Here is a 25771-nt window from a genome sequence, read left to right as displayed (position 1 = left end):
AGTTTTACTATTTGAATCTTTTCCCAATAGTGCTGTTTTTTATGCTTTTGCACACATCTAGAGCCACGTTCATATAAGGCAGCTGAAGATAAAAGATACATGTATGTTGTCTAATGTCACCACCATTTACAGCTGCACATAACTCCTGCAAGAGATTTAGAGATAATCAGGCTGATCTTCTATGTACTTCTTATTCACCAGCAAGAAACGTTTTTTATGTCATTTTTGGGCTAATGGAATAAGACTGAAAAAGCACTTAGTCTGGGTTTATTTTTTGGTCTGCAGTATGGCCTAGTTTTAGACTACCAACCAGAGAGCTGAAAAACAGCTTCTCTGTTGTCATCAACAGACTTATCAGAATATCGGTTTGTTTTCGAAGCAGAGCGAACAGCCTGTCTCTTAATAGTTCTGTTTTTCTTGTACTGAGACAAAGCTGTATTCTAATTAGAGACCTGAAGGCCTTACAGTTTGTGTTTGTGTGTGTGTGTCCTCCAGTATCACCGTCCTTCAGAGCATGAAGCTGGGAATTGACGTGAACCGTCACAAGGAAATCATCGTCAAGGCCATCTCTGCTCTGCTGCTGCTGCTCCTCAAACACCTCAAACTCAACCATATTTATCAGGTTATACACACACACACACACACACACACAAACACACATCCAATCCTCCCTCCTACAGGCACCTCACATTACCATCTCTCCTTTTACATTATTCTTCTCTTTCTCCATCTCGCCTTCCCCCAGCACACACACATCCATGCACCTCCCCCCCATGCTACCGTCACTACCCTCCACCTGATTATCCGGTCAAGCGTTCCATTACTTTCCTCCTTTCATCCCCCACCTTTGGACCTCCATCCCTCCCTCACAGCCCTCCTGCGTCAGCCTGATAGACTCCCATCTCAATGGAGACAAAAAAGGGATTGAAAGAGAGCACCTGCTCTCTTTTTAATAGAAGATTTGGCCCCATTTCAAGTGCTTGTATCTTGTTTTATTTATCAGTTGTACTTCGGTTCGGTGGGATGGGGACAGGGATATTTTCTGTTGCTAGGAAGGGACATTCCTCCACACTCTGTGGGGTTATAGTGGCAGCGCCCTCTGCTGCCACAAAACAAGATCACACTCAGCACATCAGCAGAATGCAGCTGCAGTGAGAAATCAAATCGATTAGTCTTGTAAATTATTTGACAACCGCACAAACACTGTATGATAAGAATTGTTTTGAGGATATATTTACTACATAACAAAATCAATTGTTACATACAGAAAACGAGTCAAAATATAGCACATTTTAAACAACCACAGTCAATGAAATACTGAAATATGATTCAGCAACAGAATCGCCTCTGTTTTTAATCTTAGTAAAGCTTCTCAGATGAGGTGACGGATTTGTACAGCTGCTGCATGAGAATAGAAACCCCGGTTCCTGACCTTCTCCCCACACAGGAAACTCATCAATGATACAGGATTATCGGCTACAGGATTATTTTTTCTCTCCTCTATTCTTTCTTCAGATATGGATTTCCCCCTTCTGGGATTTGTCCCATCAGCATCATAATCAGAAATGTCATTTATCTCATTTAATAGTACTTCTATCTATGTGGTGTTATTTCTACTTTAGGCCAAATGTAACAATTCAAATGAAGTAGAGTTCAATTTTTCCCAACTGCCGGACTCTAACTATTCCACACTTCCTCCTCCCCATTTCCTGCAGTTTGAGATTGTCTCCCAGCACCTGGTGTTTGCCAACTGTATCCCACTCATCCTCAAGTTCTTCAATCAGAACATCATGTCCTATATCAGTGCCAAAAACAGGTAGGATCCTCGTCACTTACCGTCACAAAAAGCACCACACTTCTTGTGTCGCTGTCTAACAAAAGACAAGTTCGGTTTGGTGCTACAGACACAGGACATTTGTATAATTGTGCCTCCATTTCCAGTAACTCATATTGGAAATGGCTGCCACTTTAGTACTATTACTGTACCTTTAAAAAATGTGCTCGGTGGAGACACAAGGGTTGTTTTTGAGGAACTGCCGGTAAGACAGGTAAACAAGTGTTACAGGCATGACTGCAATCTTGCATGAATCAGCAGGCTTCCAGGAGGTGGCACAGATGGCATCACAGCAGCAATGCAATGACAGGAGATTCAGGTGTGACAGAAAAAATAAACAAACAGGAGTGTTGCTCAGCAGGTGAAAGGATCAGGCCAGTCTGTTTTATCTCAGGTGCAATACTGTAGAAAAGTACTCTGGACTGTATAAACTTTGAGCACACATACATTGATGTAGTACTTTGACCCTATCAGAGCTTTTGCAGCCCAAAATGATGTTCTAAAAGTCAAGGAGACTGGACAGATTCAAGTGATGTTACAGGGTGTAACATGATGGGTAGATTTGGAAAGTGATCAGTGTGTTTTCATTGCAGTATATGTGTGTTGGACTTCCCTCACTGTGTGGTCCATGAGATGCCTGAGCTCACAGCTGAGAGCCTGGTGAGTCAAATACACTGTCAGCCCGACACCTGATTGATCCTCACCGGAGGAAGGTCAGGGTTTCCAAGTGTTATCATGACCTTTGTGTGTGCGTTTGTGTCTTTTAGGAAGCAGGAGACACCAACCAGTTCTGTTGGAGAAACCTGTTTTCTTGTATCAATCTGCTGAGAATATTAAACAAGCTGACCAAGTGGAAACACTCCAGGACCATGGTGAGTAATTCTAAATCCAAATCCATCCGCACAGAAAAGTCAGTCCATGTCCATTTTCATTGGTATATTACACAATGAAGGTCTTCGTGGATGGGCGTTTTGTTTGCAGTATGCCAGGTAAACCACAGCATGATCAAACATGCTCCTCTAGTCACTTGTATTCTCTTCTCAGATGCTGGTGGTGTTCAAGTCTGCCCCCATCCTGAAGAGAGCTCTGAAGGTGAAGCAGGCCATGATGCAGCTCTACGTCCTCAAGCTGCTTAAGATCCAGACCAAGTACCTGGGCCGCCAGTGGAGGAAGAGCAACATGAAGACCATGTCAGCCATTTACCAGAAGGTCCGCCACAGGCTCAATGACGACTGGGCCTACGGAAATGGTAAATTGTCTGCGTAACCAGATCCATGAAGTGTTAACTACTAATAAATCTGACAGCACACCGGGGGCCCGGCTGCACTTTGCTCTTTCAGAGGCTGTAGCGGGCTCAGTTTTGGGAATATCCAGTCAGTTGCTTGCTCTATCCAGTGGGTCGTTCGCTCTAACCAGTCGGTTGCTCGTTCTATCCAGTCGGTCACTTGTTCTATCCAGTCGGTCGTTCGCTCTATCCAGTAGGTCACATGCTCTATCCAGTCGGTCGGTCGCTCTATCCAGTCGGTCGTTCGCTCTATCCAGTAGGTCACATGCTCTATCCAGTCGGTCGGTCGCTCTATCCAGTTGGTCGCACGCTCTATCCAATGGGTCGTTTGCTCTATCTAGTAGGTCACTCGCTCTATCCAGTGAGTTGTTTGCTCTATCCAGTGGGACGTTTGCTCTATCCAGTCGGTCACATGCTCTATCCAGTCCGTCATATGCTCTATCCAGTAGGGTGTTCGCTCTACCGTGTGGGTCACTCGCTCTATCCAGTGGGTCACTCGCTCTATCCAGTCGGTCGCTCGCTCTAACCAGTCGGTTGCTCGTTCTATCCAGTCGATCACTTGTTCTATCCAGTCGGTCGTTCGCTCTATCCAGTAGGTCACATGCTCTATCCAGTCGGTCGGTCGCTCTATCCAGTCGGTCGTTCGCTCTATTCAGTAGGTCACATGCTCTATCCAGTCGGTCGGTCGCTCTATCCAGTTGGTCGCACGCTCTATCCAATGGGTCGTTTGCTCTATCTAGTAGGTCACTCGCTCTATCCAGTGAGTTGTTTGCTCTATCCAGTGGGACGTTTGCTCTATCCAGTCGGTCACATGCTCTATCCAGTCCGTCATATGCTCTATCCAGTAGGGTGTTCGCTCTATCGTGTGGGTCGCTCGCTCTATCCAGTGGGTCACTCGCTCTATCCAGTGGGTCGCTCGCTCTATCCAGTGGGTCGCTCGCTCTATCCAGTGGGTCGCTCGCTCTATCCAGTGGGTCGCTCACTCTATCCAGTTGGTCACTCGCTCTATCCAGTGGGTCGCTCGCTCTATCCAGTCGGTCGCTCGCTCTATCCAGTGGGTCGCTCGCTCTATCCAGTTGGTCACACACTCTATCCAGTGGGTCGTTTGCTCTATACAGTGGGTCGTTCGCTCTATCCAGTCGGTCACATGCTCTATCCAGTGGGTCGTTCGCTCTATCCAGTCGGTCACATGCTCTATCCAGTGGGTCGTTCGCTCTATCCAGATGGTCACATGCTGTATCCAGTGGGTGGGTTGCTCGCTCTATCCTGTCGGTCACATGCTGTATCCAGTGGGTCGTTCAGCAAAGGGAAATAAACAGGAAAATACTGTTTTTTTTAGTCTTATACTAACAATTTAAAGAGCGAGGAAAAGCTGGTTCCTTTTTATACCTGTATTCTTCTTATTTTCCAACCCATTTCTACCCTTTTTTCAAACAGCATTTCAGTTAGTACAGACAGGATGCTCTTCTTTGTTACAGCCCTAATTCATAATTTATGGTGCAGAATATCATCAAAAAATTATCAGGTGCAGCTTTAATAAAATAAGAAAGTATTCTGTCATTCGCTTGGACCCACAACTGAGTTGGCCTTTCAGATCTTCATAAATGAAACGGTCACGGAGATAATGAGTCCCAGCAGCCCTCCACTACCCCTCACACACAGCTGATTAATAGAACAGAGACTGCAGTATAAAGAATACATTCTCCCAAGGCTCTTTGAACATGACATTTAATACAGGTTAATGAATTCAAATTGTATAATTAATGGTAGATGTGTACATCTTTGTTGATGTACCCGTCTGTATGTATGTACTGTGTGCGTGTGCGTGTGTGAAATATAATGCTCCAACAGCCATTGGCGAACAGCCTGGATTGTGTTGCCATAGCAACAGAGAAAGGGGGACTACTCAGGGTCACCGTCCCTCGCGGGAGAGCAAGTGATCTGTCACCATGAGTGTTAGAGAGAAAGATGGATAGAAGGGAAAAAGAGGGAGAGAATAGGATAGGAAATGGAAGAAAATATAAAGAGGGTAAAAAAGATCAATACAGGCACACGTATTGTGTCATCACTGAGAAAAAGGATGTTAGATTTAAGGGGAAAAGGCTAAGTGTGAACATTCAAACATATAATAAAAGAAGGGTTCTTGATATTAATTAAACATCCCCTCCTCTCTCCTCTCATCCCAGATATCGATGCACGCCCCTGGGACTTCCAGGCAGAGGAGTGCGCCCTGCGGGAGAGCATCGAGAAGTTCAACAGCCGCCGCTACGACAAGAACAAGAACGGAGACTTCGCGCCCGTGGACAACTGCCTGCAGAGCGTGCTGGGCCAGCGTGTGGAGCTGCCCGAGGACTTCCACTACAGCTACGAGATGTGGCTGGAAAGAGAGGTCTTCTCCCAGCCCATCCAGTGGGAGGGGCTGCTGCAGAATCCGTGATGGAGGGGAGGGAGAAAGCAGGGGGGGTGGAAGGGGGTCAATGTGGCGGTGGAGAGGTCACACACAACGCTGTCGGAATGGTTTTAGGGTTTATTCTTACTGCAAAAATGGGAGTCGGAGTAGAGTAGGCAGGAATGGGGGTTCTACTTGACATCAGTGATGGAGGGATGGGGGAGGGTGGAGAGAAAGAAGCTGGAGATGGAGAAACCACCTCCCAGTCTATCCAGTGATGGGAGAAGATGGAAGATGAAGGGCAAATATGACGAACGAATGGAGCTCGGCACAAATAGATGCCACACACACACACGCGCACACACTTGACCCTAACATGTGCCTATGACTACTGTGAACGCACACGGACGTGACAGGCAAAGAACAGAGGTAGCAGTTAATAAGAAGCCGCTGTAGCAGGAGACTGTCAGTTATACTGCCCCCCCAAAAAAATATCTTCACACCCCCTTTTTAAAATGTTGGTGCTTTTTTGACTCCTTAGTGATGCTTTCCTATTTATTTGTATCAATGTGTGTCGTTAAACATTTTATGATAAATACTTTTTTTTATTAAGATGTAAAATTTATATGATTTTTAATCAGTTCATGTCTTTTTATTTTTACACAAGGCCTACTGTAAGTATTGGGTTGTAGATTGTGGGTGAAGGATTTTTAGGAAACTGTATTTTCTAGGAAAAAAAGGCCTTTTGGAAGCAAATCACAGGGTCATTTTGATAGTCCAAATGTAGACATGAGAGATTTCCACTAATGGCATAGTGATCTCACATAAAATGTCACCAAAAAAAAATATATATATATACCAGCTGTAAGTGTATGGGTTTGTTTGTAAATGTAAAAGAAGAGTGTAGAGGATGGTTTGAAGTAAGAAACTATATCCTATCTTTACCTTGTATAGAATCCTTGCTATTCCTGGTATCTTAAACTTTGGTACCTTTTTGAATTTTAAATCTAGAAATCACATAACCTAATCTGTAATCACTGATTTCATCCAGGATTTGTTCATGTTCACATATGGAACTGGAAACCTGTTGTGGTTCCATAGAAAAGCTCAGAGAGGTCGATGTGCGCAGCTCTTTCTTTACTGTCTGGTTGATTAACCAGATCTGCCAAAACAACCATCTAAGTCTTCATCCTTGAAGTCTTTTCTCTTTTAAAATCTAAAATACTGTTTGAAAACACTCCTGATAAAGCATAAATCACCTTTTTGAGGTTAGTTTTCGAGTGTGGATTGGGCTCATTGTTGCCCCTTGTGGCCGTTTGTGGATAAAAGCCACTTCCCTGAGCCTTTCTATGGAACGATCCTGGGCTAACCGAACCTCAGCAACGATCAGAATAATTAACAATTATGACTCCCTGCTTCAACCCGCTGACTCCCCCTCTATCTGCCCGACCAAACAGCACAATACGTAAAACCACTGAGCTCCTTGGTGGTGGCCTTGGTGAGCACTTTGCCCACCTCTTGCTTGGAAGAACACAGCTGTCACAAAAAGGGTGCTGTTTTTACTTATTCGTCTTCACTGTATCTTAACCGTTCCTTCACATCCAGCTACCTAAGTGGGGGCTCCAGAGTCGAGAGCTCTGGATTGTTTCCTGGAAATGAAGCACAGAAATAAGCACAGAAGAACAAAAAGCATGGTCACCCTTCTTTCATATAATTCTTGCCTCGGTTCAGATCGTTATCCGCTTACCTCGAGGGGGTCAAGAGCTGTCATCTATTAGCTCTGCATAGAACAATAATGTTGACACTCAGTCTTGTGCTTCTCTGTGGAAATGTGCATGGCCACTGCTTTGTTTTTGAGTACCTGGTCACATTTAAATACAGATTTTGGAATGGCTTTTTTGTCTGACGTTTCCAGCACAATTAGAAGTGTACTTTTTTCCTCTCAAAGTCACAATGTTCTATGTTTCAAGGGTGTTTTTTGTCTTCTTCAGGAAGGAGAAATCTTTAAAAATAATATTGTATACTTAATAGATTCTCAGGTTTATGGAGATAATATATTGCAAAAGTTTTAAAGCTTCCTTGCCATCATCTAGCTCACTACCTGTAGTGATGAATACACATTTATCATCACATCCTCATATGAAAATAACAACCTGAAGCACTAAACATTTACTGCATAGGCTGTACATTTTCACTATACACAATAACTCATCGTGAGTTTGTATTTATGTCAGCGACATTTCAAGTTCAGATGTATTTTTTGTATCTTGTGCCAAATTTGAGTGCCATTTTCTATTTTTATTTCATCGTCGTTGCCTCCATGATCATGTGTAAGGTTTTCCATTCAAATCGCCACTGAAAGGTTTGCAATACAAAAATGTTATTTTCTACCTGAAAAACTGTACAATCAATGAAAAATAGCTGTTTCTTGTATCTGGTACAGTATTTCACCAGAAGTGTTTCGCATTGTATGGGTGTTACTATATGTGTTTTTGTTACACACATTTCCATATCTGTATAGTCTAGAGAAATACTCAATACTGAATTTGTTCAGGGGTATGTGCAATTACAGATCCATAGAGGCATTATTCAATGGAATGACAAAGTACAATATCAGAGTTGCTTATTAAACAATATTGAACAGTTGTGATTGTTTTGTGAAGTAATTGTTCATTAGCTGAGGGAGTACAGAGGGTGGAGAGCTGGTTCACACACAAAGCTGTGCATACACACACACACACCAACACTGAAGGTCAAACTGACCACACACTCGCATCGCATCACACTTTTCCTGGGGCCAATGTTCCAACAGTTCGGGTACAGCTGTTGTGGATGGGGATGTGAGCATATCCCCCTTTGTGATTGGCTGGTGGTGTAATGATGTCAACCTTCACCCTGATGGAGTCAAGATAACCAGAGAGATATTAAAATAGTTGGGGGTTTTGTTCAGTTTTTGTCTATTTGATTGGTAATTATGCTTATTTTTTGGAATCACAGGTTTGTCAAATGACAAAAAGTGTGCAATGAAATAACTGCATAAACTTGCCACTAGTATTCCTGGATTTATTTTAGTTAGCTACTAAGTGTAGCATGTAATGCACCTTGACTGTCGCTGCTACATAAAAGCAGAGTTAGGGCCAGAAAAATTGTGATATTTTCGGAGTGAAATGAAGCTGTGTAGGAGCACCACGACCAGTAAAGCAGTAGATACAGCTGAGAAAATGAGTCCAGGCAAGAGACAAGACAATGATTGCATTGATATTTAAACACAAATGCAAAGAAATACATGTGTGTGAGAAACACGGTTCTGTCTGTTAGCATTTAGTACAGTAAATATACAGACAAAGACAGTCTGAACGCATGTACATTTTGAGCTTAGTCTTTTTTAAAATATAGTTTAATTTTCATTTTCAGTGTTTTATACAGTGCAGTACAATAACGCTTGTTTTGCCTAAGTATTGTGCTGCAATTTCAGGCCCAGCGCTGCTTTGCCGTGGAACTCCCCCATCCAAACCTGTCCCTCTGTGTTTGTGAATGCCCCGTCTCCCACCAACCTGGAACACAACCAGTTAGGACATCATAATCTCACATTTGATATAATTGTAAGTCTTGGATCTGAATATTGAAATGTTGGGGTTCAAGTGGCTAATATGTGAAACACTGTAAGTGGGAAATGTCATGTTAAAGTGATTGCTTTGGGAATGCTGCTTTATTGTGGTTATAACAGAGGGCTAACCCGAACCGCTGCACATCAATTAGACCATATCCCTACAGGATAATCATTTGGAAACTCCTAAAGGACATGGCTCTTTTCCAAAAACATTAATGACACAGTAAGCACCAAATTGGATTGCCTTTTACCTGTTATTGTGAAAGTGACCTTTGTAAGTAGAGCCGTCAGGGAAGGTATATGTTCCCGTGCCGTGGTACATGTTGTCTTTGAATTCTCCTTCATATAGTGCTCCAGAGGGATGCTGCAGGGTGCCTCTACCGTGCATCTGTGTGAGAAAGAGAGAGAGAGAGCGAGCACATATGACTAACCACAGAGGAAAATACAACCATACAGTCTTTAATAACAGACACCAGAAGAAGTAAATACATACTTTGTCTTCAAGCCACTCTCCAGTGTATATGATGCCACCTGCTGAGGTGTGTTTACCGGTACCGCTCCTCATCATCACCCCTGATGCACAACTGCTGCACTTCCCCTCTGTGGAGAATAGAGGAGAAGTTGACACAGATGGTAACTGTGATGTAAAAGTGTAAAGTTGCATCATCACTCACCATATCTGTCTTCATTTGGGAAAATGTAAGACACCTTTATAGGTCCTTCCCCTGTAAACAAATATGTATTACCTGAAGCACCTCATCTGTCAGCAACATGTGCAGGTATGAAACTTATATTTTTTAGATAAAAATAAAATAAATAAAATATTATTTACCTTGACTTTTTAAAGAACCCCTTCTATTATTGTCTAAGAGTGAAGATGATACAACATTAGACAGCAGATAGAGATAGATAGAGATAGAGACAGAAGGAGTTGTGTGTGTGTGTGTGTGTGTGTGCTGCTGGGTGTTAGAAGATCACAATCACACCCCACCAGACATCAGAGACAGCTTCCTCCAGCTGGCAGATGGTCGTCACAACCGACAGGAAACGCTGTGTACCGTTACCGGCCAAATTACTGAATGTGAAAAGTCCTATTTGTTCAGTAAATCACCCTAAAAACAAGCGGTCAGCTCTGTGTAGCAGCCAGCTCTACGCAAACTCTAGTTGCCATGGTTACTAGTGATGTGTCGGTAGCGAACGAGCTGGTTCAAAGAGCCGACTCTTTTAAGTTAACGATAAGAGCCGGCTCCCGTCTGAGAGCCGTTTTTTTCTTTTTTCTTTAATTAATTCAAGGCAGAATGATAGAATGATATTCTCTGCGCCACAGCCACTCCATGCACTGACTTTGACTGAATGTTGTGTTAATGACGTCCGTGCGACCAATCAGGTGATGACAGACAATGATCATACCATCAAGCAGGGAGAGGCGGGGGTGCACGGCACGCTGACGGTCTACAGGTACAGAGCAGGAGGAAGAGGAGGAGAGAAAAAGAGAGGAGTGTGGTGCGCGAATAGCAGACAAGATGAGTGACAGTCGGAAACTAAGCAGCATGTAAAGTTATGGTATTCTGGAAATTATAAGGTTTAGTATAATTAAATTGAATAATTTAAGTGATATATGTGCACACATACTAATTATAGGTCAAAACATCGCTAGATTTGCAGAAGTGGTAAAATGAAGAGCCGTTTGGGAGCCGAAAGAGCCGGCTCTTCTTGGTGAGCTGAGCCAAATGATCTGGCTCACTAAAAAGAGCCGGAATTCCCATCACTGATGGTTACAAGATTTGGTGCAGACCTTAACTACTTTACGGTAGCTTACAAAAGTGTTTTTTTTTCATAAAAATGTAGTTTAACTCAATATATGTCGCCTTTAATTTAGTCCAACAACCTACAGATATTGGTTAAAAAAAATCTTTTTTTTTAAATTAGTAATTTTCCATGGACTAGTTCCTCGAAACGTCACTTCCGGTTATTATCACAAACAACCTCTGATCTCTGAGCTTGGACCAATGAGAGAGCTTCAGGCTACCGGTGGTTGAACAGCTGCTCAGGTTTGTCCACACTAGTTACGAAAGTTACGTTTTTCAAGTACGTTTTATACTTTATGACTTTATGATATATTTCTTACATTACATTACATACATTCTTACGCATTTAAACCTCTCGACTTGACTCACAAAGTGCGACAGCTTCTCTCTGCTAACTCGTTAAATCATGAATGAGGGTGCTAGCTGTTAGCTTGTTAGCTAGCAGAAGCTTGACACAATACCACGTTACTGCTGATGCCAGCTATGTCATGTGCTTTTATAACTTGCAAACTAAACACGTTGTCAGCCAGACAGGCAGGGGGTGGAGTTAAGTGGATCTTCGCCCTGGTTGGGTCGTTAGTTCTCCGTTTGATTGCATAATTGTAGCCACCAGCGCTGTGTGTGTGTCAGCCACCATCACATTGCTCGCACTTGAACTGAGTTGCCACAGTGAGCCACCACACAGCCAAGAGCGACTCTGTGCACTGCAGTAGATGTAAAGTAGCTGCCTGCCCTGCAACCAGCAGCTCTCTCTACTCTATCCAGGATTATTGTACACTTCCAGGGCTGAGAAGATTCATTCAAACTATGCAGTTGATGTCTCTCTTCACAGGTTGGTTGCTGCTATGAGAGGACACTCATTGTAGGTGGGTATACTGTGGGATAACAGCTGTGTTGGTGGTGATGCTTTGAAGATAGACTGCTTGAAATGTATTATTTATATGAAACTGTTCATGTGTGTTTTCACAGAGAAATGAGTGCAAGGAGAAGAGGCGGGAAGCCAAACAGAGGAGGGGGGAAGTTTAACAAGCCAAGAGGTGGAGGTAGAGGTGGAGGTGGTGGTGGCGGAGGTGGAGGTAGGAAAGGAGGAGCTGGTGGCTGGGATGACGATGATGATTTCAGCGTGGATTTTGGACCCCCTCGTCCCAGCAGGTATGCATTTATAATGAAAGAATGATCAGATTTATCAGTGTGCTCATTTCCTGCCGATTTCCTCTTTTAACCTCATTTCTCCTGTTCCCCTCTCTCTCCCTCTCTCTCTCTGTTTACCTGGCTTTGCCTCCAGACCTGCCAAAGTACGAGGCGGTGCCAGCGGGCGTGGTGGTGGTGGTGGCAGCAGGGATGGAGGTCGAGGAAGGGATGGAGGCCGAGGAAGGGATGGAGGTCGAGGAAGGGGAGGTAGAGATCGAGACAGGGACAGCAGAGGCGGTGGGAAAAGCAGCGGCAAGCCTCTCCCAAGGTCCCTTGCGAGGCCACGAACGAGCCCAAAGCCAAGTGACGGCATCAGACCGGAGATGAGCACCATGCCCTTGCAGAAGCTCTTCATGACTAATGAAAACCAAGAGCAACTCAAGGAGCTTCTGCGGAATCTGCAGGCCCAGGACTTTGATGCGCCATATGAGTGAGTCTATTCTACTAAATATACATCAAATATGCTACATCCCTTTATCTGTTTAAATAGACCCATTGGAATGCCAGAACATGTTTCAATTAAGTGATGTTTTTCCACATGAACTCATTATCCTCTTTGCCTCAGTGAATCTGATTCAGATTATACGGGGGGAGAAGAGAATGAGGAGGAATTTGATGAGCTGGACCACCGCGACGAAGGCCAGTTTTGGGCCACTAATGATGAGCCTTTGGAGAAGGCAGAGAGCCCAGCATATGAGACAGAGTCTGATGATGAACGGCCCACCCCTGAACCTGTCATCTCCTTATTTGCCATAGGAAAACTCTGCAGGTGAAGCACAGTTTGTTTATTTTGGAGTTGACAGTTGTCAATTGTCCCTGTCGGAAACCTAAAAAAAAATAATGTTGGATGAATATTTCCCTTATCTTCCTACCCTTTGTTTTTCTCATCTTATCTTTTTGTAGGTATGGGTTTGACAGGGAGCGCGGCAAGAGGGCATTGGAGTCTGGTGGAGGGGATTTCGGGGCCACTTTGGAACAGCTCCTCCAGCAGGTTTTCAGTGAGCGCTACGGCCAGAAAGCAGTTTCCCCCGATGGCCTTAAAGGGGTTCCTATGGATGAGTGTTTGAGCCAGAGGCAGGAGGAAGCTCTGGCCTTAGCTGCCATTTTTGGTGAGCGCTTCAGCGAGCGCATTGCCAATACAGTCTGGTCAGTAACCCTGGACCTCTTATTCCTCTCAGACAATGCAGTCAAGAATGGTAGTCAAGCTGGGAGTCGAGGTGGTGGAGATGGAGCCGTTAACATCCGAGATGTCTGCCGATTCTTTATGAAAGGGCAAGGCTGCCGGTTTGGGAACAAATGCAAGTTTAAGCATGAGCTCCCCACCAAAGGGAGATCTGGGGCTGGTTCCCCCGACCCGAACGGCCCGAGCCAGCCGGGCTTCAGCAGCTTTTCTCCACCCGAGTATGAACTAGAGGTCCGATTCCCCAAAGGAAACCGTTACCCTTTTCAGGCACCAATAGTTGCCTTCAGCACCACCGACCAGTCTTTCGGGGCTGCAGGGAGGCTCAGCGTGACTGAAAGATTGTTCGGAGAAGCGCTGGCCGCAGCAGAGGACAACGAGCCTGTTGTTTACACTCTGATCACCCTATGTGAAAATGAAACTACCATGAATGAACTGCTAGCTGTCAGTCATCACAAATACAGCACACCACCGCCTGTTGTGGTGCTTCCTCCACCCCCTCTTGCTGTGGCAAAGAGTAAGAGTGTGAGGAGCAATGCTTCTGAGGAAAGCAGGAGTAGTAATACCAATAGCAGCAATCATACCAACAGCAGAAGGACTGCTCCACCTACCAACCAGAGACCCACAGATCGTGAGTCAACAAGATGAATTACTATATATTATTTATTGTCCAAATAGAACACTGTATTTGTGTGTGTGTATACGAGCTGAAATCCCACTACTGTGTTTAAAGTGAAAGAGACGGGAGAGGCAGAGGAGCTGGATGAGAGGGATGAGGACGACGAGGATGAGGCTGTTCCAGTCGAGACTGAGAGCTACGTCAATCTGAGGAAGAAGATGGTGACTAAGCACAACCTGAAGATAGACAACCTACTGAAAGAAAACGGCAAGCTGTGCCGAGAGTTTAAGAAGAAACAGGTAAAAAAAAAAAGAGGACGGATCTTTACCTTTTATTTTATTTCACATCCTCTCTGACACGATGCTTGTATTTTAATGGATTGCTGTTCTTCTGTCCCTCCAGTCATCCGGGCGTTTCAGGTCCATGTTGGAGCAGAGGAGGAAACTGCCGGCTTGGAATGAAAAAGAAAACATCCTTGACGTGTTAGACCGGTGCCAGGTGCTGGTTATCAGCGGGATGACTGGGTGGGTCACACAGTGCAGTGTTAAGTGTTGGTATTCACAAAGGCTCAAATTGGCTAAATGCTATTTATACATATGTGATTTGGTTATAGATGACGGTGTATGGAAAATTTGAAGTGTTTTTTTATGTTTACGCTTTTATTGTGACTGGTGCTACATTCTGGTCCTCAGTACTTTCCTATTATGTGATTATCAAGACTGAATCCACATTTTATACACTCTCTTGATGTAAAGATTTTAAAAATATGACTTTACAGTACTTTAATAACTCTGACACTTTCTTTCCATGTTGTGTTGTTTAATTGCACAGCCATTCTATTCTTTCCCTTTTCTCATATCTGCTAGATATAAAGATGCTTGGCCTATTCATACCTCTCTGTGTCAGATATGATTCTGTTTAATGTTTGTTTCCTGTTACTGCTCTGCAGGTGTGGTAAGACCACTCAGATCCCTCAGTTCATTCTGGACGCCTCGTTGGACGGTCCAGCGGACCAGGTGGCCAATATCATCTGTACTCAGCCACGCCGCATCTCTGCCATCTCCGTGGCCCAGAGAGTAGCACAGGAGCGTGCAGAGAATCTGGGCAACTCAGTGGGCTACCAGATCCGCTTGGAGACAGTTAGGGTACGGGCACATTTGACATGTACATGTGTGTAGTATCAGCTTATAGTCACTGGGTCCAAAGGACTTCATCATATGCAACATATTCTGAGTCCTATCCTGAGTATATGTAGTCCAGCTTTATATCCTCTCTTATGTTGCTCTCTGCTCTCCTCTGTCAGACGTCTGCCACCAGACTGCTGTACTGCACCACCGGCGTGTTACTGAGGAGACTGGAGGGCGAGGCAGACCTCACAGGCGTCACACACGTCATTGTGGATGAGGTGCACGAGCGAACGGAGGAGAGGTGAGATTATGCAGATCACTCACATATGGTACAGAACGTGTGCACCTTCTTCAGGCGTTTTGAGCCGTCACTAAATAGCTTTTGTAATTCAGTCAAGCACAGACGTTACCTTCTCAAACAGGCAAGTAATATTTACTCCTTTTTAACTTAGTCACTGTCCGTCTCTATTTCATCTTCTCTTTGTCAGCGACTTCCTGCTGTTGGTATTAAAAGACCTGCTTATGCAGAGGCCAGACCTGAAGATCATTCTAATGAGTGCCACGCTTAATGCCAACCTCTTCTCTGAGTATTATTACGACTGTCCCACTATCCACATACCAGGTAACTAACTAGCCACTTGGTGGTATCTATTTTAGACATGACACACATGTTACATGTTCAACTCCTCATTCCGTAGGTTGTTTCTCTCCCCACTCAGTGAATTTCTCTCATTTCAGGGCGTACTTTTCCTGTCGACCAGTTTTTCCTCGAAGATGCCCTCGATAAAACTCGGTAAGTACATCCGCCTTCTCTCCAACAAATATTTAACCAAACTCAGCTTGTGAATACGTTTACTTTTTTTCCCCAGCTATGTCATCGAGGACGGCAGCCCTTACATGCGCTCAGGGAAACAGAATTCGTCTTCCACAGGTGGACGAGGAAACAGAGGAGATCAAAGGGACGTGGTGGACGACCTGGGTGATGACATGTGGAACTTCATGTCTTTCTCTAAGAAGGACTTTGTCAAAGACTCCATCCCAGACCAGCAGCTCAGCCTGCAGGATCTCACGGTCAGATTCAAAGGTGAGTTTTAAGAACAAGTATCATACACTGAGCTGATCTCTTGTATGGGTTCTTAAACTTTTTTTTATCGAAACAATCAGTTGTTGCCTGTTAATGCATACATGTTACATTTTGTTTTGCTGTTTATTCAGATACTAAGAAGTCTGTGCTGAAGACTATTGCTGCTATGGACCTGGATAAGATCAACATGGACCTGGTGGAGAGCCTTCTGGAGTGGATTGTAGATGGAAAACACAACTACCCTGAAGGTAAGAATCACCCGTGTATACTCAGTCGAGTCGAGGTGAATTCAAGACTGTTTGGAAGTTTCAGTGTGAACTTTGATTATGTTGGTGTAACCTTTTGGTTTCTGTATCCAGGTGCAGTGCTCGTGTTTATGCCAGGCCTGGCTGAGATCAAGACGCTTTACGAGCAGCTCATGTCCAACAGAATGTTCAACAACAGGAGGGGGACCAGGTCTGTGTCTAAAGTCACTTCCTGTTATTGTTAGCATCCATGTTCATTTCTTTTTTTGTCCTTTCTGGGGCAATCCTGAATTTCTTGACGATTTTTAAAACCAAAAACTGTAAACATATGATCCTTGTCTACAGATTGCACCTTTTAATAAATAGCTGTAATTAGCACATACAATAGTGAAAGACCAAGCTCACAATAAAATGGAAAGAAAACTTGTCCCAGTCACAGGACATTTTTGGCTGTGCTTGAAATCTAAACAGACGCTACAGTAACTAATGTGGATGTACTTTACCCTCATTAGGTGTGTGGTGTACCCGCTCCACTCAACCTTGTCCAATGAGGAGCAGCAGGCAGTTTTCAGCCGGCCCCCAGAGGGTGTCACAAAGATTATCATCTCCACCAACATCGCCGAGACCTCGGTAACCATTGACGACGTGGTGTATGTCATCGACTCTGGCAAGATGAAGGAGAAAAGGTAACCTGTGAAGTGAACAGATGTTATGTTGATTCTTTGGATAAACTGTATGTCAATTTGTGATTTCTAGAGAACAATGGTTGTTAATTGTACCACATTTTTGTTGCCACACACAATCAAACAAACAGTAGTTTTATAATTTGCTTACGTATCTGATTTGACGTGGATAGAGTGTTGCACGACTTATTTTAAAATCTACATTTCTCATTTCTTCTTGGCTCTATTTTCAGGTACGATGCGACTAAAAGCATGGAGAGCCTGGAGGACTCATGGGTTTCTCGGGCCAACGCTCTGCAGAGGAAGGGTCGAGCAGGTCGCGTGGCCTCGGGGGTCTGCTTCCACCTCTTCACCAGCCACTGCTTCGAACACCAGTTGGCTGAGCAACAGCTGCCTGAGATCCAGAGAGTGCCTCTAGAGCAGCTCTGCCTCCGGTAGATCCATCTGTTTGCTCTTTGCACAATGCCAACCTGCTTTTGTGTGTGTCTGTAAATGCAAACAATAGAGGTTTATGTATTGACCTGATTATTGGGATTTATGCTTGGAAATAGAGGGGAAAAAGAGAGGGTCTTCTCTTCAGACAGCATCGTGTCAGATTTTAGGATATGCAAAACAATATCTCCCCATGCTAGTATTTACCATTTCCCCCTCTCTCCGACAGAATCAAGATCCTGGATGTGTTTGCCGAGCGGATGCTGGAGTCCGTCTTCTCTCGGCTCATCGAGCCCCCAGCTATGGGAAGCTTGGACGCAGCCAAGCAGCGCCTGCGGGACCTTGGAGCTCTAACTGCAGATGAGAAACTGACCCCGCTGGGCTACCACCTGGCCTGCCTGCCCGTCGACGTGAGAATCGGGAAACTCATGCTGTTCGGTGCCATCTTTCGCTGCCTCGACCCAGCACTCACCATCGCTGCCAGTCTGGCCTTCAAATCACCATTTGTAAGAAACGGCTTGCCACTGTTGAGAGACCATATGTGTCACTCTTTGGCATCACAATGCTGATTTAGTATCCTTAACCAGTTTTATTTTTTTTAACAGAAGAACCCACTTAATGATTATTAGTAATCAAAAGTGTCTTATTCTGTCTGTTTTCCAGGTGTCTCCATGGGATAAGCGGGAAGAAGCCAATGAAAAGAAACAGGCCTTTGCTCTGGCCAGTAGTGACCATCTAGCTTTGTTACAGGCATACAAGGTACTGATCATTTTGATCGTTTTTATTTTAGTTTTGACTTTTCGATTTCATTTCATTTTAGTTTTAGTTAGTTTTCAGAGTGTGTTTGCTAGATTTAGATAGATTTAAGTTTCAGTTTTTCAGAAAGTTTTAGTTTTTATATATTTAGTTTTACAGTAGTTTTAGTTTTTGTTATAATGTAATGCTACATATACAGGAGATACTGTACATAATATATTGAGAGCTGTGTAGGAATGGTCATGGTGTTTAATGTTATTTCCTCGCTCTACTTTAGTGAAGAAATTGCGACATAGCGCCATCTCCTGGAATGTTAAGTCCGTACAATTAGTGTGGGTCAGTGTCATACTGTCTCCTTTTTTCAGTAATGATATATTATAACTAAAAAACTGAAATGAATTTATGTTCATTTTTATTTTATTTTTAATAGTTTTTTTTACCAGGCAATATAGTGTCTGTTTAGTTTTATTTCTTCATAAAGAATTTAGTTTTTATTTAGTTTCAGTTTACTAAAAATATTTTTTGCTGCTTATTTTCATTTAAATTTCAGTTTTACTTTACAATAATAACCCTGGTACTGATTGGACTTATCTTAGTGGTAAAATTACGCAAAACCAGCATTTATATGTAGAAATGTTGACTGAATGTTTCAAATGATCGATGTGATGGATATTCCCTCTCTTGCAGGGATGGTGCTGTGCTGCAAAGAATGGCCACCAGGCCGGCTACCTTTACTGCAGGGAGAACTTCCTGTCTTCGCGAGGCTTACAGGTGAGGCAGAAGTGACCTAATCCATTCTCTTCTACAAATTTCCCCGCTGTGGGACTAATAAAGGATTATCTTATCTTTTAAAATTGTGTAACAAAAAGGTGAAAAAAATTCCCCCAAATCATTAATTTCTTAAAAACATGTCTGTTGCGTTAACTGTGCAGGAGATCGCCAGTCTGAAGAGGCAGTTTGCTGAGCTGCTGTCTGACATTGGCTTCATCAAGGAAGGACTGAGGGCCAGGACTATAGAGCGCATGAGCTCTAAAGGCACCGATGGTGTTCTAGAGGCCACTGGCCCCGAGGTAACACACACACACACACACATGCATCATAGTGCTGGAGGTGTTTTTATTTGTTGTTCCAATACACGTTAATATATCAGTTGTATAATATTTAGTGTTTAGCACCTCTATCTCACTCATTTTATAGAGAATTTATTTCAATAGTATCAGCTGCATATGTCACTTGGAATTTACTTATCTCAGTCTGCTTTTAAGCACACAGATACCCAACAATCTAACCTCTGATAATAATGATAAACGTCATTCCTTTCCAGGCTAACTTGAACTCGGAAAACATCCGGCTGATGTCCGCCATGCTTTGTGCCGCCCTCTACCCCAACGTGGTCCAGGTGTATATTCATTCTCTCTGTCATCAGAATAAGAAACTGAAGCAAGTGTATAATCATTTTAAAACTGTCCCATGCCTGTTATCTCTACTTGGCTTCACACTCCTGTGTTTGACCTTTTCGTTCCAGGTACGATCTCCTCAGGGGAATTACAAGATGACCAGCAAAGGAGCGATGAAGATGCAGCCCAAAGCCAACGAGCTCCGCTTCATGACCAAGGACGACGGCTGCGTCCACGTGCACCCGTCGTCCGTCAACTACACAGTGAGATGAGAGAAAAGAGAAAAGATGTGGCTTTGTATTCAACAGCTAGTTGGAGCAACAAGCCCTTTGACCCTCTCCTTTGTGCTCCAGGTTCGCCACTATAACAGCCCCTACCTGGTTTACCACGAGAAGGTGAAGACGAGCCGTATCTTCATCAGGGACTGCAGCATGGTGTCTGTCTACCCGCTTGTGCTGTTTGGAGGCGGGCAGGTCAACATGGAGCTGCACAAGGGAGAGTTTGTCATCTCCCTCGACGATGGATGGATCCGATTCGCTGCCGCTTCTCATCAGGTCAGAGATCAGAGATAACAGAGTTTTAAAGGTCCCATATCAGCTCATTTTCAGGTTCATACTTGTGTTTCTACTAGAACATGTTTACATGCTGTAATGTAAAAAAACAACTTTATTTTCCTCGTACTGTCTGCCTGAATATACCTGTATTTACCCTCTGTCTGAAACGCTCTGTTTTAGTGCATTTCAACGGAATTGCGTTGCTGGGCAACAGCTTGGGTCCATGTTTACTTCCTGTCAGCTGATGTTATTCACATACACTGCAACAGGAAATAAACTGGGACATATTTAGAATGTTTATGTTTAAAACCGTGTAATGGTCTAAATATTGTATATTTGTGACATCACAAATATACAATAGACAGAAATCCTAACGGCTTGTTTCAAACGCACAATTTCTGAATACAGGCTGTGTGTATTTCTCTGTATATTGAGCATTTTGATAGTTTAACAGTATTTATAAAGCACTTAACCCTGCTTTATAATATAAAAGACATGAAAATCTCACTTTTTACAATATGGGACCTTTTAATAGTTTAGAATCACAAGCACAAAGCTGTTTGGAATATCTTTGCACATATATTAAAAGTGTCTTTGCAGATGTTTTTTAGTTTGAAATTTAGTAACACTGTGATATTTTGATGATAAATAAGCATAGCCCAAACCTGTGTGTGAGGGCTAACGTTGTAAAAGCTGTCTGTAAACTTGTTTAATATGCTTAAAAGGCTTTTACGAGGACTCCAAAGACGGCATCATAGTAATAAGCATAATAACAATCAAAATGACATTCTACATTCTTTGTGTACTGCTATGATTTCTGTATTCATAGTGATGAACAGAAAGGTAAAGTTGGAAAAACTGTGTGTGTGTGTTATCCAGGTGGCTGAGCTGGTGAAGGAGCTGCGCTGGGAGTTGGACCAGCTGCTGGAGGACAAAATCCGGAACCCGAGCATGGACCTGTGCAGCTGTCCCCGCGGCTCCCGCATCATCCACATGATAGTCCACCTCGTCTCTACGCAGTAGCTCTGCTACTTAACGCTCCCTTTCGACCCTTTTTTGTCACCCTCAAGGGCTTAAATGCATGGAGCTCTGCAGTAAAATAATGTTTGTCTGCTCCTGCATCACTGCCACAAAGTGATTTTGATAATGTCATGGGGGTCAACAACCCTGCAACTGGTTCAAATTTGTATCACATCTATCACAGACAGATCAACAGGGTACATGCTGTACTTGAAGGGAGGTCCTCGGGTTGAAGTGCTGCTGTCACCACCTGACACTTTATCATAAGTATCAGTTTACATGAAGTACAAAGCTATTATTGTGTTGCTGCACTGGAGGCTTTTTAAACCAAATTCTGCCTTCAGACAAAAAGATAAGTCACTATGCAGGTGATCCACAAAAAAGCGTCTTATTTTGACACTTAAATTCAACAACAGAAGAGGTCTTGTTTCTTGATGCCATACTACTACTGTATGTGCAGTAAATTGGCACACGGTTGGTTGTTGAATTCGGTGTCATTTAATTTGTATAAAGTGCATTTTTTATTTTGGGTTGTGCGTGTCTCGCTCACAACTGAGAAGTTTCTTGGGTCCATATTGGATTTCGTACACTCAAAGTGACTGCATACTTGCTATGGTTGTTAATATTTATTTGTATTGCATGATTGAGAGATCCGAGAGCTTCTGCATGGTATTCGGCTGTTTTTACATTCACTGAATGTATTTCAATGTTACAGTGATGTCAAAAACTACACTTTCACATTGTGAATGCAAGGGCTTTTTAAATCAGGAGAATTTGGTGAGAATTGCCAAAGAATTTGAAAGCTTATTGTCTTAACAAGTGTTGAATTCCACTGCACTAAAAATAAAAAAAAAGCAAAAATACTAGCTTGTTGTTGGCTTTTATTTAAATTGAAATGTTAAATTCTTGCCTTTTGCGCTCATCTCTTAAGTTTTGTGTTGTATTTGAGGGCTAACTACGTCTTGGGTGCAACAAAAGAATTTACAGGCTTGGAGGGGCCAACCCCTTCATTCAGTCTGATCTGTCTCTACGACAACAGAACATAAACAAATGGGGTATCGCTGTCCCAGCTGGAGCCATTCAGTTGCCACTTACAACAGTGCCAAGTCCAGAACTGGTAAGGTGTACATGTATATTTTTAATTTGTGACAATTTTAAGTGCTAAAGCTTGAATTTCATGTACTGCATGGATCTATTAATTATATCATCCTTCTGTGTATACTTCTCATTTTACAGATGGGTAAATAATCCCATCATTTTGGAAGTGACCTTGACATCTTTCATCATGGTAAAGTATACTACTTTGTTTCCTCTGAGAGCTACTTTGACGAAATGAAAGTGGCTGAGAGCTACTCACATTTTATATTATTAGTAACATTTATTCACATTCCTCAGCTCCACACAAACCAGCTGAATAAGCTTCTTTTGTGTGATGATTTAGAACATGTTGATATCCAACACTCCCATTTTGTATCAAAACATCTTAAATTCAGCATGTGCATGTTTTTTTCTGTATGCATTTCTTTACATTTTCAATGTGTCAAGCTCACATTATTAAATTCACATCAGCTTAATGTCATAGAAAACAAAACACTGTTACTTATTTTACTTGTCCTTATTTTCTGTCTGTCCACATATCACTGTATCACATCACTTCCCTTCACCATCTGTAGTTCACATGCATAACAGTTAGTGAGATGACTGGCACTGCATGGAGTCAACAAGAGAGGTGTATGCTGGAGTGTATCCACTTAGGTTCACTCTTATGGAGTCATTTAAATGTTCATCTGTCAGTCTTGTTTTAAACTTAGATTTATAAACCACTTGTATTTTCTTTTTACAGCCCACCAAATCCAGGAAATCAAAGTCACAAAGTTCTAGGCCCACGAAGAAGACTGGGAGTCCAAAAACACCCAAAAATCGGTCCGCCAGTGCCAAACCCACCAAGACAGAGGTGGACATCCTCGGCCCAGCAGCCATGGAGAACGTCTACTACATTTCTCACAACGCAGTGGACTGTCTGAAGTTCAGAGGATTTGGGTGGCCAAATGCAGATAAAAAGAAGAAGGGAGCAAAACGGAAGAAGCAATAGTAAATTATACATTTTGCCAAACCTAATTGAATTTCTCGTCTTTTTAGTTGAAATGAGTTACATTTAAATGCTTTGCTAATGGCGCCATCTGGTGGACACATTTGTAGAGACGTAGCCCAAGTATACCAAGTTTTGACTGCTGGAACCAGTGCAATGCCACAATATGGATATGTTTTGTTGTTCTTCCACAAATCCATACAGCAGTGCAAATTTGTGCCAGTAAAACCTAACTTCATTCATGAGACAAAGACTTTAAGATTCATAAACAGCAACTTTATTGTAAGCTGAATGATTCAGAATTGCACCAATGTCAAAATTTGGCAGTTATTGATACACTGGAAGCTTATGAAGGAAAATCTTTATGGAATACAACAGAAGAGAGCAATTTCACACTCTATTAATATTCACTTTAGAGAACATAATTATATACCTATTGTGAAGATAATGAATGTAATGTGCAAGTTAAAACACCACAGTGCATCCTAGAAAAGGCCAGCCAACAGTGCCATGATACTGGACTTAAAGTGATCCCACTAGTCAGTTGTAATATTCTTTAAATCCAGCCTTTGCGCAATTTATATTATAAAAATAGGCCACAATGAGAACATGCCTATAAAACTAAGGGAAGAAATGCTATTCCAGGCACTGTTAATACTCTCATACATATTTTACATGATCAATCCTTTTAGCAAATGTACACTCATTGTACCACAACCCTGTAAAATAAATAGTTTCTCTCCAGATTGCTTCTGTTCTTGCTTGCGACATGGTCCCGTTTCCTCACTCTGGGGGCTTCTTCTTGGCCTCCACGTCTTTCTTAAAGGTGTCGAATTTCTTGGCTATGTTGGGAACCTACAGAGGAAAAAGCAGTACTGTCAAATACAATCTGATAAACATATACAGTTGCCAGTTTATTAGGTACACCTTGCTAAAACTAATGCAGTCTAATACAACAGTCCTGCGATAAATCCCATACCTACATGAAGGTAAGTAAGTAAAGCTTTATTTATATAGCACCTTTTAAAACACACCGTTACAAAGTGCTTCACACACAAATGAAACATCAAACAATGAAAAAACAAGAATAAAATTTCAATACGACACACAGAAACAATGAGAAACAGATCAAACAAAAACAGACAAACACACATATGGATGAGGCCTATAGAAAGGCTTGCCTATAGAGATGGGTTTTTAGTGGTGGGAGAGAGGAGGATGATGGCTAAGCTGTCAGACATGATGGAGAATGACTCCCACCCCATGCAGGACACCATCTCAGCACTGGAGAGCTCCTTCAGCGACAGGCTGCTCCACCCAAAGTGTGTAAAGGAGCGCTATCACAGGTCCTTCCTTCCTGCAGCTGTCAGACTCCAGCACCAGCACTGCTCCCAGTAGACCACTTACACACCAAAAACTGACAATAGCCTGATATTTTCAGGTGGAATTTCATTTCATTAATTCTCACTGTGCAATATAATTTTCCACTTGTGCAATTTTGTTAATAGTCTGTTTATTGTCAATATTGTATATACTGCTCCTATTTGTATACTTCCTTCTATTTAAATGGTTCATATTTTTGTTACACTTTGTTTAGCTCTTTTTTTTTTCTGTGTTAGCTGATGCATCTTGTTTTTTGCACTATCCCCTTTGCTGCTGTACACTGCACATTAACCCTACTGCGGGACTAATAAAGGAATATCTTATCTTAGCTTATTTTAAAACTAATGCAGTGTAATACAACAGTTCTGTGATAAATCCTATACCTACATGAAGATTATAAATGATGGTTGTTTGTTTTAACTTTAAACTTTCTCCAGAACAGTTTCAACAAAAACTCAGCATGATAACCTTCATGAAGGGAGGATTCATTGCAGGACTGCATTAATTGAAGGTGTACCAAATGTACATGACGTCATTGGGGGAGTGAAACTCCTGCAGTACCCGGATGACAGTCTGGACACACTCGGGTTTGTTTGACGCAGGGAAAGCAGATAACTTCTCTTAACTCGTTGAATTCAACATATGTTGATCTGAACTTTAGTAAATAACAAACTTACCTCGTAGTTTTGAGCAAGGTACATCCCCACAACGTTTCCCAAGGTAAACCCAGCCTGGAAGACAAACAACACATGTCCTTTAAGGCCAAAGCATCTGACTTATGAAGAGATATTCAACTAACTCCGTCAAGAGTTTTGACAGCAAGTGATGCTAACACGTTAGCTCGGCTAGTTTAGCATCTTAGCATCCTGATAAACTTCAATGTCATGCATGATAACGTCAATTCAACTCACCAGGAACTGCAGCATGGTGGTGTAAAGAAAGACTGGCAACAGCAGACTAGTTTACCAACTAGAAGTAAGGCAGTAAGTTAAAGGTTAGACGGACCAAGCCACCCAGTCTACTCGGCTAATGAAGCTAACCCGTCATCAACAACAACAACAATACGCATGCGCGAGAATATGAGA

General features: G+C 42.7%; 5 protein-coding genes across 10 annotated transcripts in view; 3 read left to right on the top strand and 2 right to left on the bottom strand.

Annotated features, from left to right (window-relative positions):
- Positions 1-8154, top strand: part of strip2 (striatin interacting protein 2) — a 34494-nt gene extending 26340 nt beyond the window's left edge. For all 5 annotated transcript variants that reach the window (XM_037761064.1, XM_037761063.1, XM_037761061.1 and 2 more), the window contains 6 exons: positions 496-622; positions 1716-1816; positions 2428-2494; positions 2602-2706; positions 2879-3083; positions 5306-8154. In XM_037761064.1, the coding sequence (XP_037616992.1) occupies positions 496-622; positions 1716-1816; positions 2428-2494; positions 2602-2706; positions 2879-3083; positions 5306-5556 (856 nt within the window). In that variant the 3' untranslated portion in view covers positions 5557-8154. The remainder of the gene's footprint in view (positions 1-495; positions 623-1715; positions 1817-2427; positions 2495-2601; positions 2707-2878; positions 3084-5305) is intronic.
- A 721-nt stretch (positions 8155-8875) lies between these two features.
- Positions 8876-10450, bottom strand: morn2 (MORN repeat containing 2). The gene is made up of 6 exons (XM_037761072.1): positions 10110-10450; positions 9951-9983; positions 9793-9843; positions 9612-9718; positions 9370-9506; positions 8876-9062 (listed from the first exon to the last, which is right to left on the bottom strand). Exons 1-6 carry the CDS (start codon positions 10114-10116, stop codon positions 8960-8962), a joined length of 438 nt encoding a protein of 145 aa, XP_037617000.1. The 5' UTR covers positions 10117-10450; the 3' UTR covers positions 8876-8959.
- Positions 10451-11051: 601 nt separating this feature from the next.
- On the top strand, positions 11052-23100 carry dhx57 (DEAH (Asp-Glu-Ala-Asp/His) box polypeptide 57). Of its 2 annotated transcripts, none has more exons than XM_037760019.1 (27): positions 11052-11169; positions 11759-11792; positions 11896-12078; positions 12212-12547; positions 12683-12886; positions 13021-13928; positions 14031-14215; positions 14319-14440; positions 14866-15061; positions 15220-15344; positions 15532-15665; positions 15782-15836; positions 15913-16127; positions 16259-16375; positions 16487-16583; positions 16885-17058; positions 17289-17489; positions 17717-17993; positions 18151-18246; positions 18931-19014; positions 19176-19313; positions 19568-19642; positions 19769-19903; positions 19994-20194; positions 21074-22331; positions 22451-22507; positions 23058-23100. In XM_037760019.1, the coding sequence occupies exons 3-25, from the start codon at positions 11900-11902 to the stop codon at positions 21215-21217; spliced, it is 4398 nt and encodes a 1465-aa protein (XP_037615947.1). In that variant the 5' UTR covers positions 11052-11169; positions 11759-11792; positions 11896-11899; the 3' UTR covers positions 21218-22331; positions 22451-22507; positions 23058-23100. The 2 variants fall into 2 exon arrangements, with proteins under 2 accessions (XP_037615947.1, XP_037615948.1); XM_037760020.1 differs by lacking the exon at positions 11052-11169 and adding an exon at positions 11198-11641.
- Positions 22242-23332, top strand: LOC119482491 (small lysine-rich protein 1). The gene is made up of 3 exons (XM_037760025.1): positions 22242-22331; positions 22451-22502; positions 23058-23332. The coding sequence occupies exons 2-3, from the start codon at positions 22500-22502 to the stop codon at positions 23304-23306; spliced, it is 252 nt and encodes an 83-aa protein (XP_037615953.1). The 5' UTR covers positions 22242-22331; positions 22451-22499; the 3' UTR covers positions 23307-23332.
- A 225-nt stretch (positions 23333-23557) lies between these two features.
- On the bottom strand, positions 23558-25755 carry stmp1 (short transmembrane mitochondrial protein 1). Its single transcript, XM_037760026.1, has 3 exons — positions 25598-25755; positions 25364-25417; positions 23558-24158 (listed from the first exon to the last, which is right to left on the bottom strand). The coding sequence occupies exons 1-3, from the start codon at positions 25610-25612 to the stop codon at positions 24087-24089; spliced, it is 141 nt and encodes a 46-aa protein (XP_037615954.1). The 5' UTR covers positions 25613-25755; the 3' UTR covers positions 23558-24086.
- Between the last annotated feature and the right edge of the window lie 16 nt (positions 25756-25771).

This window comes from Sebastes umbrosus, chromosome 23 (genome assembly GCF_015220745.1).
Source record: "Sebastes umbrosus isolate fSebUmb1 chromosome 23, fSebUmb1.pri, whole genome shotgun sequence".
NCBI lineage: Eukaryota > Metazoa > Chordata > Actinopteri > Perciformes > Sebastidae > Sebastes > Sebastes umbrosus.
The sequence above is the reverse complement of the archived record's forward strand: the minus strand, read 5'-3'. Positions and strand labels throughout refer to the sequence as shown.

Bases quoted from the DNA above. Each gene is read 5' to 3' on its own strand.
- dhx57 (XM_037760019.1), top strand. From the start codon at position 11,900: ATGAGTGCAAGGAGAAGAGGCGGGAAGCCAAACAGAGGAGGGGGGAAG. The intron at 12,548-12,682 runs GTGAGTCTATTC...TCTTTGCCTCAG, and splicing joins GACTTTGATGCGCCATATGA to TGAATCTGATTCAGATTATA. The intron at 20,195-21,073 runs GTCAGAGATCAG...TGTGTTATCCAG, and splicing joins TCGCTGCCGCTTCTCATCAG to GTGGCTGAGCTGGTGAAGGA.
- morn2 (XM_037761072.1), bottom strand. The intron at 9,844-9,950 runs GTAAATAATATT...ATTTGTTTACAG, and splicing joins GGGTTCTTTAAAAAGTCAAG to GGGAAGGACCTATAAAGGTG. The intron at 9,063-9,369 runs GTAAAAGGCAAT...GTTGTGTTCCAG, and splicing joins GGTCACTTTCACAATAACAG to GTTGGTGGGAGACGGGGCAT.
- stmp1 (XM_037760026.1), bottom strand. The intron at 24,159-25,363 runs GTAAGTTTGTTA...TTTCCTCTGTAG, and splicing joins ACCTTGCTCAAAACTACGAG to GTTCCCAACATAGCCAAGAA.